Raw genomic sequence first — 16,449 nt, forward strand, 5'->3', positions numbered from 1 at the left:
TAAAAGTACATGAAATCCCCAAACACATAACAACAAACACACTATTTTAATTTGAGACTTTGTCATGGATCTGTCATGGCTTTAGAAGTAAACAACTGTTCATAAATCTGAACCAGTTGAACTCGGTTACACCTGCAGTGTCACCATGGCAACTGCAGCCCTCCAGGGAGAGAAGAAGTGACAGAAGCAGGAGGTTGATGTAGACAACATTTCTGTGTGTGAGTGTGTGTGTGTGTGTGTGTGTGTGTGTGTGTGTGTGTGTGTGTGTGTGTGTGTGTGTGTGTGTGTATGAGAGAGAGAGAGCGAGAGAGAGTCTCTGGGAGCTGACTGGGTCCTTGAAGTGAGGTATCTCTACCTCCATGCAGGTGACTACTTGTTTTCAGATTGTCTGTCCATCTCATTGCATTGTTGTTGGCGAGGTATCTCTTGATATCTGGAACAACATTACTTTGAAGGAAGTTCTTCATATTTGCCACAAAGGTCCACTGGGACACAAGGATGCAGTGAAAACCTTCTGGTCAAAGGTGAATTTCACATTGTGAAAATGTGATACCTCAGGAACATCTCAAGGGAATTTCTTCAAATTTGGAACATATGTCCACTTTGCCTCAAGGTTAAACTGAAAGAATTTTGGTGGTAAAAGGTCAAGGGTCACTGTCATGGTTAGCACTGTCGCCTCACAGCAAGAAGGTTCCAGGTTCGAGTCCCGGCTCAGGCACAGGATCTTTCTGTGTGGAGTCTCCATGTTCTCCCTGTGCCTGTGTGGGTTCTCTCTGGTACTCCAGCTTCCTCCCACAGTCCAAAGCCATCAAGAGGGGACGAGGCTGATTGATACTCTAAATTGACCGTAGGTGTGACTGTGAGCGTGAATGGTTGTCTGTCTCTATGTGTTGGCCCTGTGATGGACTGGTGACGCATCCAGGGTGAACCCCACCTCATGCCCAAAGGATCCTGGGATAGGCTCCATTAGGACTCAAGGATGACCTGTCAAATCTCCCTTTAAAATGATCATTCCTCTTCAAAATTCAAATGTACACAGTACATTTTCATCACATGAATCAGAATCTGTGGTGCTCATATCAGCACAGCAAACCACATATCAGGAACTCCCTTTTCAAGTAAACGGACCACAAGATGTGATACAATTTTTTTTTTCCATTTCTCTATAAAATATGTTTTTACAATGCGTGCCCAACCCTTTGAAATGATTTTTAAAGATATACATAATTCAGATTTTTTTTATATAAGTAGAATATTAAGACTTCTTTGTTGATGTAAAAACTGCGAGTAGATAGGATCAGGATCTGGAACAGGACCTTTGGTCAAACACCGGTACTGTCTTGACTTGACGTACTGCTCACCACTGTATCGAGCCAGTGTGTGACTATGTAAATGAAACTGTGCCATCCCCACGAGCTGATTGGTCGATACACTGTCCTACAGTCACTTTGTCCTTACTTCTTTTACGTCCGCCTCTCATTCGTACGCTTAGGGCCAGCTGCACCGGCTTATCGTTCCTCTTGGTTACGCCCTCGAGAAGGTACCGCGATCAGGTTTGTCGTGCGCATGCGCAATCGTGAAGCTGTATTTTTTTTTCGTGACACCTGACAGTTGCTACTCTAAGGTCCGCATCTTTACTATAAATTCAAGCTACCGCGTCTGTGTCGTGAAGAGGGGAGAAGTCTGACTCGAGCCGGTCTTCGTTTGCGTGGTCCGCCGGGGCTCCACCTGCCTTCTGGGCTGTCTCTTGTTTCTGAGCCTCTTCCACAGTGTGCAGTGCGTCGAGCACGCCGGCATGACGGTTACGATAGTTGGCATGGGCGCCTGCCAGTCGCCACAAGAGTCACAACGGTGAATTAGTTTTTGTTGTTGTTGTTGTTGCTTTTGCCGCCATTCAGACGGAGGTTGCAGGTAGTGACATCCCAGTGACTGAGGTGTGAAACATAGGGGACCTCTCTGGCACGGGTGAATCCCTGGGTACAGGTCTCTCCATCGTTTCTGGAACCTCCCGGGGGAGATCAGGAGGGAGAGAGAGCTCTTCCCACTCGGCTTTCTCCCCCAATCTGCCGGGATCATCAGACGGCAGCAGATGCATGCTAATGACAATGTTTCACATGAAGTAGAATGATACTCTCTAACTAGAGGGTCCAAGGCCCCTACAGTGAAACACCCAACACTTCTGCCTGGGAGGCCTCGGGGGTTTTCTCGACTATTTTTTTTAAATTAGTTTTGACAAACATAAATTTCTTATCAGCACCTGGGCTGGTTGGAGAGGCATGATCCTGCTGCTACCCAGCCTTCATGATCCTTTCAATACGATGCCACATGTCTCTTTCATGTACCCAGCAGAGATTTAACTGACCAAGTCTGACCTAATTATTACCTTGTGGTGAACCTCCACACCCTCCACCGCAGACCAGTGAGTTTGTGAACCCAACAGCCTTTCTGCAGTTGACTAGGATCAACTGCTTTTACAGTGTGGATTTAGTACTTCTACCCAAGCAAATGACTAGTATACTGTTAGAATATAGAATGCTGCAGGGGATGTTAACCTTTGAGAATTATCTGTTCATCTATCCATTTTCTACCACTTATCGTGTTAAGAGTCAAAGGGGGTGGTGGCTGGAGCCTATCCCAGATGCCTTCCCGCGAGAGCTGGGGTTCATCCTGGACGGGTCACCAGTCCATCACAGGACCAACACATTGAGGCAGACAACCATTCACACTCACAGTCACACCTACGGTCAATTACGAGTATCAATTAACATCGTCCCCTCTTGATGTCTTTGGACTGTGGGAGGAAGCTGGAGTACCAGAGAGAACCCACACAGGAACAGGGAGAACATGCAGACTCCACACAGAAAGATCTTGTGTGAGCCGGGGCTTAAACCCTGAGCCTCCTTGCTGTGAGGGGACTGTGCTCACCCCCTTTGAGAATTATTGAAATTTTATTTGACTTTACCATTTGTGCTTTTTTTCATTTATGATGTCAGGAGTTCACATGGCAGGTGAAGTGGAAGCTCCTGAGATGGTCAACAGTTGTGTGATGGTGAAACTTGGCGATCAGCTCTGCATCTGTGGTTGCAGTTAATTCACAAGAAGGCCCCCAGTCACCTTCATAACCGTCCCACCTCCATGCAAAGGCCCTGCCCTTGTCAAAGCTATGCAGAATCCCGATTGTCATCTCGGGCAGGGATCAGTGAGGAAGCAGAGAAACTGGCTCACAATGTGACTGTTGAGTACAGGCCCCGAGCTTTCCTCTACCATCAGACATGCTCAGTGAAGAAAATCCAGAGACTTGAAGGCACCAGCAATGCACGTGCAAAACTGAACAGTTATCAAAATCATCCAGGCTGGATGATCCAGCCAAACACAAACAGAGCTCTTTTGCTTCACTGTAAGACTTGCAAACATCCCCCATGTACCGCTGCCCCACTGCCACGAGGGGGCAGAAGAGACCCACACAGCACCAATTCAGAGCCAGCTTTTAAGACCCAACAATAATCTTACTGATTGAGCACTTTTGTGTGACTAATGTAAGGAAAAAAGAAAGGGGGAAAAAAACTGTTTCAAACAAAAGATACATTCTCATTGTTACTGATAAACATGGAGCTCAAAAACATAATAAAAAAACAACATATTTTTTCCAGAAATGCCGGTTCCATTGGGGATGTGTTCAAGAGACAGCGTGGTAGAGAAGTTGGTCTATGTCATGTGTTGTCGGGTTGACCTTTAGCTGGGCAGGAGTCAAGGACTCTCCCTCACAAACCCCCTTACAACATTCTCTTTGTCTGAAAACCCTGCTGGGCTCAAAGGGAGCAGCCCATGCAGTCTACTTCAGGGTCCAGCATGCTTCCATTACTCTCCTCTTATTCAATTAAATGTACCCTAACTTAGTCCAAGCCCACATAATCTCATCACACATGATAGGCGTGTAATAAAAAACATATTCAACTTGAAAGGGTACTTTATGAGAATGCGTATAATTATGGATATCAAAATATAATCATTTGTTTAATTGCGAGGCCTTTACCAAGAGGTATGTAATTGCTTGAAGGAAATACGGCTGAAATTGGATTGGATCTGACCTGAGACTACATGGGTTGGCATGTGGGCTTGATGGGAGGGGCGGGGCCAGGTTCAGGACTGAGGGAAAACCCACTGCTTTGCACGAGTGATACACAGAGTCCCAAAGTCAGACTACACTTATACGAGTCTATAAGTGACTGAAACATCATATCAGTCATTAAAAGAAAGTGAATTAATAGGTTTGATGTCCATATTGCTATTTGTGAACTTCTCTGCATTCTTGACAGTTTCAAGAAAATCCTTCAATTGGAGCGATGTTGTGATTCACATCAGCGGGAGTGAAAATGATGTAGTTGCTTGTGTTGTACGTCGCTTTGGACAAAAGCGTCTGCTAAATGAAATTGTAGAATTGTAGAATTGTAGAATGTACGTCTGGCCTGCAGAGATTACATGTCTCCCACCACTCGGCGGTCAGCCAAAGTCTGACCAACCCAGTTTATGACGTAGTCTATCAGAAGAACAGGTGCTGGCCCTTAAACATCTCTGTGGGAATTCAGTTTCATCTTTGATTAATTGGAATGTTAACAGGAGAGAAGTTATCCTAATAGCCTCTTGTTGTCAACCCTGCGGAAGTTTTTAGAAGGAGGGGGCGAGAGAGGAAAGGGGGATTTTTTTTTTTTTTTGTAAAAATAGACTGCCATCAATGCACGATGGGAAAAGACTTGCCATTTAAATCCCGACAAAGCAATTTGCAGCTCATAATCAAGAGGGCGGAAGCATTTTATCGCGTTTCCCTTTACAGTACAAGCTGGCCAGTTCCGCTCCGTCCACCGCGGGCATGAACCGATGCTGATGCTGCTCGGAACGTCACAGGACTCAGGTGGAGGTGATCGTTTTTTGTTGTTGTTATTTTAGTAGGAACTAATATGTGACTAAATAAAATAGCGATTTTTTTTGTTTTATTTTAAATTCCCTCACATCTTCTTATGACGGATAGTCACGTGACTGCAGGGCCCCGGTGGTTCCCGGGGGGTAAAGTCAGGTCAGGTCTTGATGATTTTTTCTCCCCCCCTGTGAATCTTCTCCTTGAATAGATAGTGTATTTATAGACAGTGTATTTCCAGACATCTGTTGAACCTCTGTTGACCGCGGTTCCTATTTATAAACTGTGGCGACCATATCAACACACACTATTGTAATTATTTGGGCTTAATAAAGAATTATTGCATGTTATCTATTGTTTCGCCTGCGTGTCATTAAGATAGAAATCATAGAAACATCACGTAGATTGGAGATTCACCAGAAGACGCGTTTAGAAAATAAACAGCGAAGAAACAGATACGCAGCGGACGGAGTGAAACTTCTAGTATTTATGCTCCGAGCCCAAGAGAGAGGAAAAAAAAGGTCATGCTGATTTGAACAATCGCCGGATTTTCTGCGAATCAAATCTTTGCATATTTTCCTGTTTGGAGCAGATGTATACCAAACAGAGCTGACCCCCCACTCTCCTTTTCAATGGGGTTGGGGTGACGTGGGCCGCCACGTTGTGGAAACGGTTGCTCTTCACTCTCAAACACCAGTGAGAATGTCAGGAATTCAATTGTGTGCAGGCATTGGGAAACCTGCAACCTGCGTGTGACTTGACCGGCCGGGTCGCATCGCCGGTGTCCCGTCGAGCATGCAGGCGATCAAACCCGGAACCAGTCCAGGTATAAACGCTCGGGTGTGTGTAAACGTGTGTGTGTGAGAGAGAGAGACGAACGAAAAGGGTCAAATGTGTTAGTTCTACAATGAGCTGACCTCATTCGTCTTGTTGATTATAATCTGTCAACTCCGAGAGCCCAACAAAGGATACAATCACGCTTATTCACCGCGCGCTCAGCGGAAAAGACGCATGAAAACAAAAGTACGCATCGCCAGAAACCTTTTCACCTCGCAGGGGGAAAAAAAATCATTTCATTTTCTACCCTTTTAATTCAAGAGGGATAATTCACCCATTTATTACCTCCTCGCGCAAAAAGGTTGTTGGCTTTAGGAAATACAATTGACCTCATAGGGTTTTGTTCGTCTAATGATTCGCGTAAAGTCCATGTGTGCACAAGCTGACACCAACATGCCTTCTTCTTCTTCTTCTTCTTCTTCTTCTTCTTCTTCTTCTTCTTCTTCTTCTTCTTCATGGAATGAGCCTTTCTTTTTTTTTTCTCCACTTCTGAAATCAAACAAAACATCTCCGAGAAAGTTTGTGTGTTCGGTTTGTAGAAAAGAAGGAAAAGTATACATATATTTATTGTAATCTAAAACCTTTGAAGAAAATGAAGCTGCAGTGTTTCTAAAACTCCTGCTCCAATAAATATACCGAGTTTTGATTTTTTTTTCTCCACAAACAAGTATGGCTGCGCTTGATGATCTGACTTTATCATCAGTGTAAAGGAAGACTTTAAAGCAGCTCGGCCTGTGCAGGAGCATGAACCTCGGCCTTATCTCTCTCTCAGCCCCTGCGACATCCTGTATGCAGGCCCATTGTTCCCGGCCGCCAGGCTCAGCTGTCAACCCTTTCTGAGCGAATGCACACCTGCCGTGTGTGTCGGCAGATTCACGTCAAATAGTGATGGGTAGATACACGTGGGAGAGTATAAAACCCAAAGTCTGTGTGTTTTTCAAGTGTGTGTGTGTGTGTGTGTGTGTGTGTGTGTGTGTGTGTGTGTGTGTGTGTGTGTTTTGCACAGGCTCTTCTTAAAGGGAGATAGTTAACAAATTTGCTGGAAAAAGAACTGAAAAAAGCAACTAATTAACCTTCAGTATGTTTTGAATACAGCGAGTTCTTTAATCTCAAGGTAGCACCCATAATAAATCGATTCCTATTTTTATCACATAAAATAATAATTATTTTGAATCTATATGCCTTACCTCAAAATAGGTTTTGCTGTGGACCGTGATGGAGGTTTGATGAATCGATGTACTTAGATATTAATCTGTTTTATTCAACCATCTAGAAGGACTTTGAGTTCATTCAGTGTTTGCGTGGTTGTATAACAGTTTACGTAAAGTTACGCACGCCAAGACATTTTTTTTTGGTAAAACACATGTATTTATTATTTTTAGGCGGGTGTTTAGAATACAATTGCCTTTCAAACGCACCCTTATCTCCTAAATGTTTACAAAACATTAATGTGAGGAAGCAGAAATCGCACACAGCTACATTTCAGGCTCGCTTGGACGCTCCGTGTGCTCACAGACGTGAAGCTGGAGAAGAGTCGGAGGTCCGGTGAGCGGCACCGACGCTGGTTGACCTGCACAACCCACGATCACAACGGAGTACGGTCTTCAGTCAGTCCCAGACATATAGCTGGACTAAAATAAAATAGAATGAAATAAAATAATACAACAGCCTCTTGCCATTAAGCGAACCAAGATCCTGCGCTTTGGTCATATCGGGATCAGCAGACCATCAGTCGTATTACTACTGCATCACAAGGAATAGGTTGTGGGGTGGGGGGGGGGGGGGGGGTGAAGGCAAATGATGTTTAAGTCCTAAAGAAACCAAACACAATAAAAGAGTTGGGCGATAAGCAGTGTCGTAGTTTTTCTACAAAGTTTTGTACAGTTTTTCTCAATGGAAATCCTTGAAATAATATAATTTAAATAATATAATAATAATGATGATAATAATAATAATGATAATAAAAACTTGAATTGAGAACAGTTAGTCAACAAAACCCTGTAAAAAAAGGCAGGTTTGTATTTGTATGACATTTCTTTGGTGTGTACATCTCCAGTAATATGTTATGTTATATGTTCATAAATTAACGCGATTAGTCACAATTTAATTCAGTTCTACCTCTATTGGTCAGCACATTAATTGTTTTGTTTTTCAACCTTTATCCACTTCACTTCTCTCTCTCTCTCTCTCTCTCTCTCTCTCTCTCTCTCTCTATATATATATATATATATATATATATATATATATATACATATATATATATATATATGCACACAAATGTGTGCTTTCTGTTAAAAAATATCATAACTGTGTAATTTACAGGCATTTCACTGAACACTGTGATTTATGTGACCAAAAAACCTTGGATTTGAATTTTAGCTTGAGTCTATATTTGCAAGTATAATAACTAGACCCGTGTTCACCACTCATTAGCTCATTAGGACATCCCCGCACTACATTCATGATCCCATTCACATAAGAGTCAGCTGCAGTATTTGATTGGCTGAGTAAAACCTCATGCAGAACTTCATGCTGAATCAAACTTAATTTGCAAACTTAATGCAAATGCAAACCAATATCATAACTACGTGTTGAATTTGTTAGATCTGACTTCTTTTTTTTTTTTTTTTTTTGCAGCACAAAACTCGCGAGTGCATACAGGCTTTTTTATGGACTTGGGTGATGAGTGTGTGTTTGACAGTCGTAGTGTGGCACATAGGGCGGTGAGTGTGTGCACACACCCCCAGACTAGAAACACAGGACTGCGCTGTGCTTCTTCGTCATCTCCGGCGCCAAATACGTGTGATCTTAGAAGGGTGAGTCCGTAACCTAATTTACAACGAGCTGTGACGAGGGAAGAAGTCATATCCCGCATTGGGTCGGATTCTTTTCAAACAATGATTACACGCGCTTGATAAATGCGATGAGCGCATTTATAGTGGTGCATCCCCTAAAGTCAGACCCAGCTGGCTCACACACTCACACACACACTCTCTCTATCACACACACACACACACACACACACACACACACACACACAGACGCACGTACACACGCGCACGCACAGACGCACGTACTCATGTCCCGGTTATGATAATATGATCATGGTAATGGGGGGACGAGGTTGAGATCAGTCGGTGTGTGGAGGAGGTTTTTCACGTCAACATGTCTGTTCGAGTATAAGTGGATGCTGGCCTGCGGGGCAGAGATGATCCTCCGGGGTAATTCAACATTCTCAGACGAAAACACAGCGAAGAAAAATGAGCTGTTTGCCTAGATGTTATACTTTCATCCCCCGAGGAGACTCACTGTCAGCAAACGGCAATATTTCTGACAGGACAACATGGGATGGGCGAATTCATCTTCATCAGTGACGTCACCGTTTGAAACTATACGAGCGAAGTTTACCAACCCCGGTTCCTGTCATTGTAGGCTCAAACGATTATCTACTGTTTGACTGTAGGTCTTAGCGTCCATGTTATTTCAAACTCTTCATTTAAATCAAAAGAGGAGATAATTACATGTTGGAATTGTACCTGGAGGAAGAAAGTAGGCTGCTTTTGGTTAAAATACATTATGTTAGTTTCATATTTTTCGGAATCGTAAAATCAACGCGAAGGGGGAAAAAAAACCAGAAGTTTTTAAACTTTAGATGAATTATTAATTGTTAGTTCTACTGTGATAGAACGACGCACGAGAAATAGAATAATGTCTGAAGTACAAAATATTACACTGTGGTACTGAGCAGCGCAAGATACGTCTCAGTTGTATACATGGATTTTTTTTCTGCACAGCCCTGATACTCGAAACTTATTAATATCAGATTTGTAAAGCAAAGAATTCCTGGCACAGTAAATGCATCATCATCATTATCATTATCATTATCATTATCATTTTTATTATTATTATCATTATCATTATCATTATCATTATCGTTATCATTATTATTATTATTATTAAAGGTGAAATCTTGTCAATTTTTACACATATTGGAGTAAACTGGCCCTCAGGTTGCAATGGAAATAAATAATGTCAAACTGACATTTCACACACGTTTCTTTTTCAAATAAACGTGCACCTAAATAGGAGTTCCTTATACGCAGTTAATCTCACTCGCCCTCAATTTTGGTTAAACCGAAATAAACCCGGGCATTTCTACGAATCTCTTAACTGTTTTTTTAGTCTAGAGGTAAATTTAAAGTTTGCCAACAGTGGTTTTCATTCTCTAAAGTACAAAAACAGATTGTTCCATGACCACTGTATTGTTTTAACAAATACAAGTTTATTAAGAAATTCACAAAACCTAGAAATAGGGAAAAGTGCTAATTAAAATGAGACATGGCCCCAACATGACTGAGACAACTAATCACGTTTATATAAAAAAAATAGAAAGATAAACAAAACCTGGCACTGGCTGGAGTCATATTATTGGAAATTATGTCATACATACATATAGAATCAAGAAATATGAAACACCCTGAATGGTATCTTTGGCAATGTATCTCTCTAGCCACACTTCTACCTGAACAAAGTCCACAACCATGAAGTTCCACCGTGCAGGCCTGGCTCGGTGTGGAAGCCAAAATTAGCTCAGATTCAGTTACATGTTAAAGCACGGATTAAATTAGGACACTTTGCGTTGACGTTTCATTTGGCAAACGTTAGGATAAGACGTGCGTAAAGATGAGAGTCACCGTTACGCAATTAACACACAACTGAAGCGTCAGAGACGTCTATCATCTCCGTGAAAATGGAAATGATTTTCATGAGTTTTTGAGTCCAAGTGTAATGCAGGCGCGTGAAAGGGGCCTCGAGTTCCGCTACCTGATTTGTCCTGGTAACCCATTAACCTCCAGGTTCCATTTTATGATAGTTTCTCGAGCATACCTCTCCATGGGCATTGTGGATGTCAGCTGGACCCAAACAGCGCGTCAAGATGGTCTCTTCAAAAATACTCACGGTGGTTCTGCTTTGAAATCACAGGAATGAACTGTCACCCCCAAAGAGTCCTACATTTACGCATTCGGTAAACTTTAAATATCAATCCTCGTGTGTAACGCCGAGTGTTTGGTCTCGTGTTCCCAGTAAGAGCAGTGCATCATGGAGAGCTCCGCTGGCTGGCGGGAGCAGGCGAACTGAAGGCCCGCTCCGTTATTGGAGGAGACCGGAGGCGGTGCAGCAGTGGCCGGGCTCAGCTGCTGGGCATGATGGGGATGCGCAGGGTGGTGATGGTGGCTCATGCTGTTGTAAGAGTTTACCATGCTGGGGAGCGCCATGCTCTGCACTCGGGAGTAGGGGTTATAAGACGAGGGGGCGGACAGCCCCTTCACGTTCACGGGACTCACGTTGCCGCTGGCCATCTGACAAGACGTGTAGGACATGGGAGTTGGCGGCTGGCCTAGCGACCAAGAGTTATTCATGAAGCTAGACTGCAGGTACTTGGGCGGGGACAGGTAACCGTAGCCGTCACCACCGAACAAGGACTTCCCCGGCTGGAAGTGCGTCGGCGGGGGTCTGAACGGCCGTTTCATTCGGCGGCGTCTCCGATAGTTCCCCTTCTCAAACATGTCCTCACAGGCCGGGTCCAGCGTCCAGTAATTCCCCTTCCTCTCCCCGCCGCCCTCCCGAGGAACCTTGATGAAGCATTCGTTGAGGCTCAGGTTGTGTCTGATGCTGTTCTGCCAGCCTTTTTTATTCTTCTCATAGAAGGGAAACTTGCTGATGATGTACTGGTAGATACCAGACAGAGTCAGGCGCTTCTCGGAGCTCTCCCGGATTGCCATGGCTATGAGAGCGACATAGGAGTACGGCGGTTTCTGAGACGGATCCGGCTTCTCCGCCACTTTGTCCTGGACCGGCTCCTCTTTCGGTCGCTCTTTCTCCTTACTTGTGTTCGTGTCGTGGATCATTAAGGCTATTGCGTCATCCTCCGGGCTTTGGTAAGTGGCCATCATTGTGCGCACCAAAACAAAACAAATCCAGTCCAAATGTTGTAAGCAAAACTCTCTTGGTGCGTATTACTGCGCACGACGGAATGACGCGCTGCAGAACTCTCGGATGCACAGCGAAGTTTAAGTCCAAACTGCGCGCTGGGAAATCTTTATTTTGCGGCTCAGTAGGTGACATGCACAAGACCGTCTTCGCTCTTCAACGAGGATTTTTCTAAACTGGTTTCTGATGGAGGGGCAACCCAGGTTGTGGTTTGTGACTCAACAAGCCCAACCCTTTTCTCTTTTTTTCCCCACAAAGTCCACTGACAGGCTGTTTTTGCTCCAGCGCTCTCTTCGTGGAGCGACGTAGTTCCTCGTGATTTGTGCGCCTTAGAGTTCCGCCTCCGGTGGTGCGGTGAATGAAATAATAACCACCAACTTGTTACACATTGAAAGCATTTTTATAGCACACGGTGATTCTTATTAAACACCTTCTCACAGTCAAAGTTGACATTAACTGTAAACGATGGACGTCAGTGAAGGATGTCATCTGTGAAAGCAGAATATTATTTCTAAACAGGATTCAGTAATGCAGCAATTGGAATAGGAGCCGGGTTTCTTTATTAGACACAGACAGAAAGAAAGAAAGAAAGAAAGAAAGAAAGAAAGAAAGAAAGAAAGAAAGAAAGAAAGAAAGAAAGAAAGAAAAAGAAAGAAAGAATACTCATTCCCAGTCTGGACATGCTTTTAAAAAATTCCTCACAACTCGATTCAAAAATATAGCGAAAATTGATGAAGCTCCTTGTATTTGCACAAGGATGCAAACTTTGCACAGCGGTGCTGCTTAATTAGCTCACATCAAGAGGGAAGTGCAGGGAGAGGTATACATTTCCCTCGGCCACCCATGAGGGTCCCATCGGCTTTCTCTAGGAGTGTATTTCCGTGCTATGGGAGTCTGTGCAGGTGGAGCAGCATTGGCATGTGTGTCATCACCCTGCAGCCAGTCTGCAGCCTGGCCAGCAGCTGAACCGCGGAGAGAGCCAACCGTCTCTCAACGTGCAATTATCTCGGGCGCACACTTTCAAACGTTACCAACGCCACGTTATTCCTTGTCACAGCGGTTTTTTTTAATTTTTGTTTTAAATAGGAAGATCTTTCCGATAATAACAACACCCATTGCTTTGTATTTGGCTTGATTAGAGAGGAAAAAAAACAACAACAATAACCTTATGTCATTCTGATTATTCATTTATGCACCTATCAAATTGCACGAGTTACTGTGATGAGCACAGTGGATCAGTAAAATGACCAGTATTCCAACTGGAGCAGGAATAACCTCTGAGATATTCCGAGATATTTTCAGCCTGTATTATCACGCTTGTTTATGATATCAGTTTTCTGTTATTTAGTACTGCAAAGACTACGATCGCGTTTTTTTTTTTTTCTATTCCCCCCTCAAGTCTGATTTCAACTAAAGGCGTTTATTTCTCATCTCCACGCAGCGGATAGGAGTCTCCTCTGCGGAGTACTTTGCTCTCACAAAATACGTACTTTACGATTCCTGTATTTTTTTTCCCTCTTAAATGTTAAAGGTTTTGCATTCAAAAAAAATGAAATTGAATACAATATCAATTTTGAAGTTACGATATTGCATTTTTAAATATTCCTTCAGCACAAACCGTCAACGTTTATATATAAAACATATGAACATGACGAAAATATAAAATAAACGGAAAGTAAAAAAAAAAAAAAAATTCTCTACAGCAGACTGGCCTTTATCAGTACTGCCAGTCATTTATTTCTGTTCATAAATGTCATTATGTTACATCACATTTTGCAGCGGAAGCCCCTCTAAGACGCCCGGATGTCAGCTGACATCATCATTAGAACTAAAATGGCAAAGATGTATCCAGGAACAGTTCGCCTCGCATTAGAGGCAACAGACTGGTTTGTAAACGGATTTGAGCAAATTTGTGCAAGAGCAGCGAGGCTACAGGCCCTGTAGCAGGGTCAAACAGAACGTGACGCATTCATTTCACTCGTCCGCTATATGCTACGTAAGTTTAGTTAGAAATATTTGCTCTCATTAAAAACTGTTTTACTTGCCTTCAACCTACCCGTGGGCCTGTGTGTTTGTGTGTGGGTGTGTGTGCGCGTGTGTGTGTTTGTGTGCGCGCGTGTGTGTGTGTGTGTGTGTGTGTGTGTGTGTGTGTGTCATTCCCGGGTTAGAGCTCCAGTAGTCACGCGCGTCACGTCACAACAAAGCAGCATGTCAACAATCTGTAAACAAAACAAAGTCCCTGAAATTTGAACTGATTATAGGATTCGGCGAGGCGCTGAGGAATGTTAATTTGATAGAAGAGCTTGTTTCCCCTATGAAAGAGCTTTGATAGCCAACACATAAAACAAATATTGAATGGCAGAAGTCAAATTGGCATATAGAATAATACATGGGGCATCAAATTTAAAAAAAGTGGGTGCAGTGATGACTGTGAAACGCAATCATAAGCCCAGGCTCATATATGTATAAATGCACAATATGGTATTTGTTCTCACCTTTTTTTTTGTCAATTTATAAGTAACTCACAATTTCCAAACTTATCGAATGATAAAACCATCGATTGATTATAATTAAAATGAGCTCACGAGATGAGAAAAACCCGAAAAGCCCAGTTTTCCTAGCTAAACTAGCCTAAACAAGGCCTCGGGAAATGTGTTTGATTCAATTTATTTAAATTTTTGTTTTAAATGTATGTCATTTCCACCGCCGTGTTCGACCTGTATATTGCAGGCTAAATGAAATAACTGTTGTTGGTATCACAGGCAGACAGGAGGCCGTGTTTTTTTCTCTTTTCTTTTTGGGATAAATGCACATCCTCTAAAAATCCCTCTCAAGTTATCGCTCGATCACAAGGATCAGCTCGTGCACATCAGTTCATGGACTTGCATGTTCGCCGCTTCACGTCACCACGAATGTCTTTCACTGTGGTCGTACTCGTATTTGACATGTGGCCGCAATCAGAGTTTACGTTCAATGGAAAGACTGGATGACGTCACAATGTGTAAGACTTTTATTTATTTTAATTTTTTTTTTTTTTTTTTTTTTTACAGTGTGTGACGTGACGCTTGTTGTGATATTTGTCCTCTATCAGTCGCGCCAGTCTTTCCTACATGTGAACGTGTCACAGGCCTGCACCAATCTGGAGAGACATCATTGTAACGGGACGTAATGTAATTTGAAAGAGTGGAATTCCTGTCCTCGCGCACTTCCTGCCCTTGCAGGTCCGGGACTAGGATGTTTATGAGAGCGCGTGCGGGTGGAATGTGACGGACGGATCCGCCGGGTCAGGTCGGGACCGGAGAACAACCACCCAAGTTGGAGTGGTTTCAGTCCGGCTCTGGCAACGGCAAAGTAACCCAGGTCAGGTAAGATTTAACGTATCTATGTGTGCGTAAGAGTTTGCCTACATTTAATAATAATAATAATAATAATAATAATAATAATAATAATAATAATAACAATAATAATAATCTCTGCCTACACCAATCCGTTATAACATTAATATGTTGTGGCATATTATTAGAAGTAATCTTTTATTAGTATACTAAAACATAATAATAATGATAATAATAATAATAATAATAATAATAATAATAATAATAATAATAATAATAATGACATGTATTATTTAATACAAGCTAGATAATAAAATACTGACATCTACATGGTGTAAAATATATTACATTACACATTATTTTTTGATTAAGTTGGAGGCGCACACATGAGTAAAAATATTTTTTCATAGTAGTAGCAGTAGTAGTTGTCATAATAGTAGTTGTAGTAGTATAAAAGCAGTAATCGTAGTTGTGGTGCTAGTGCAGCTGCAGTCTTACAGCAGCAGCTTATTTACCAAATGACTTGAATTGGAATAAATAATTTTTTAAAATTATATATATATAAATATATATATATATATATAATTTTGAACACGTATATATGTTATATGAACACGTGCTAAACGGGGAAAAACTTTACAGTAAAAATCAAACACATCATGGCATCAATTATCAACTACATGTTCTCATCAGTATACGAACAGTGACATGGACATTAAGGTGTTGCCAGCAGTCATTGTGGCACATGAAGCACTTCCTTCATGTGAGATGCAGTGATGTGGACCAGCACACACAGCGATCAAGAGGCTGCCTCCAGGATTTTTGTAACGTTTAACAGTTTTAAGGACAGATGTGACATGTACACACAGAGAAATTATGTTTTTCTAGTCCGTAAAAGTCTTAAGAACCTCTTGAAGGACTATTTTTGTTTCCGGCCAGCAGCTTGATTTTGTGAGTGTACGGCTCAGTGTGTGTCGACTGCAACACTACTCATATTGTTCAAGCTTGATAGGAAAACGCTGTCCCATCTCATTGGGCCGATCTTTGGTTCATTAGCATCTGGCTTGCCTGCGTGATTAAACATCAGCTCTCCTCAATGGAATCCTTATGAGGTGAGGGGGGGTGGCAGGGTGGAGGAAGAGGAGGAGGGATGGATGGATGAACAGAGGGATGAGGCAAAGGCTAAGAAGAAGGATGTACCCTTAGCCCTCATGCAGCGCCTCCAACATGGCTCTTGTTCCTTTCCGAGAGAAGAGAGAAGATAGAGCAAATAAACAATGACCACCAGATTCCCTCCACCTCCTTTGCATCCCCACCCATTTGGATTAAGGTTGGGGGAGGGATGCTGGATCTGGGTGGTGGTGGGATACTCAC

At 42.7% G+C, this 16,449-nt stretch overlaps 1 protein-coding gene across 1 annotated transcript; it reads right to left on the reverse strand.

Annotated features, from left to right (window-relative positions):
* Positions 1 to 7,136: 7,136 nt before the first annotated feature.
* On the reverse strand, positions 7,137 to 11,762 carry foxl2a (forkhead box L2a). The gene has a single exon (XM_086215964.1). The coding sequence runs from the start codon at positions 11,701 to 11,703 to the stop codon at positions 10,783 to 10,785; it is 921 nt and encodes a 306-aa protein (XP_086072090.1). The 5' UTR covers positions 11,704 to 11,762; the 3' UTR covers positions 7,137 to 10,782.
* Positions 11,763 to 16,449: the final 4,687 nt, after the last annotated feature.

The sequence above is a fragment of the Aulostomus chinensis genome, chromosome 10, assembly GCF_037954235.1.
Source record: "Aulostomus chinensis isolate RoL2024-O1b breed Wild chromosome 10, RoL_Achi_v1.0, whole genome shotgun sequence".
NCBI classification, from domain to species: Eukaryota; Metazoa; Chordata; class Actinopteri; order Syngnathiformes; family Aulostomidae; genus Aulostomus; species Aulostomus chinensis.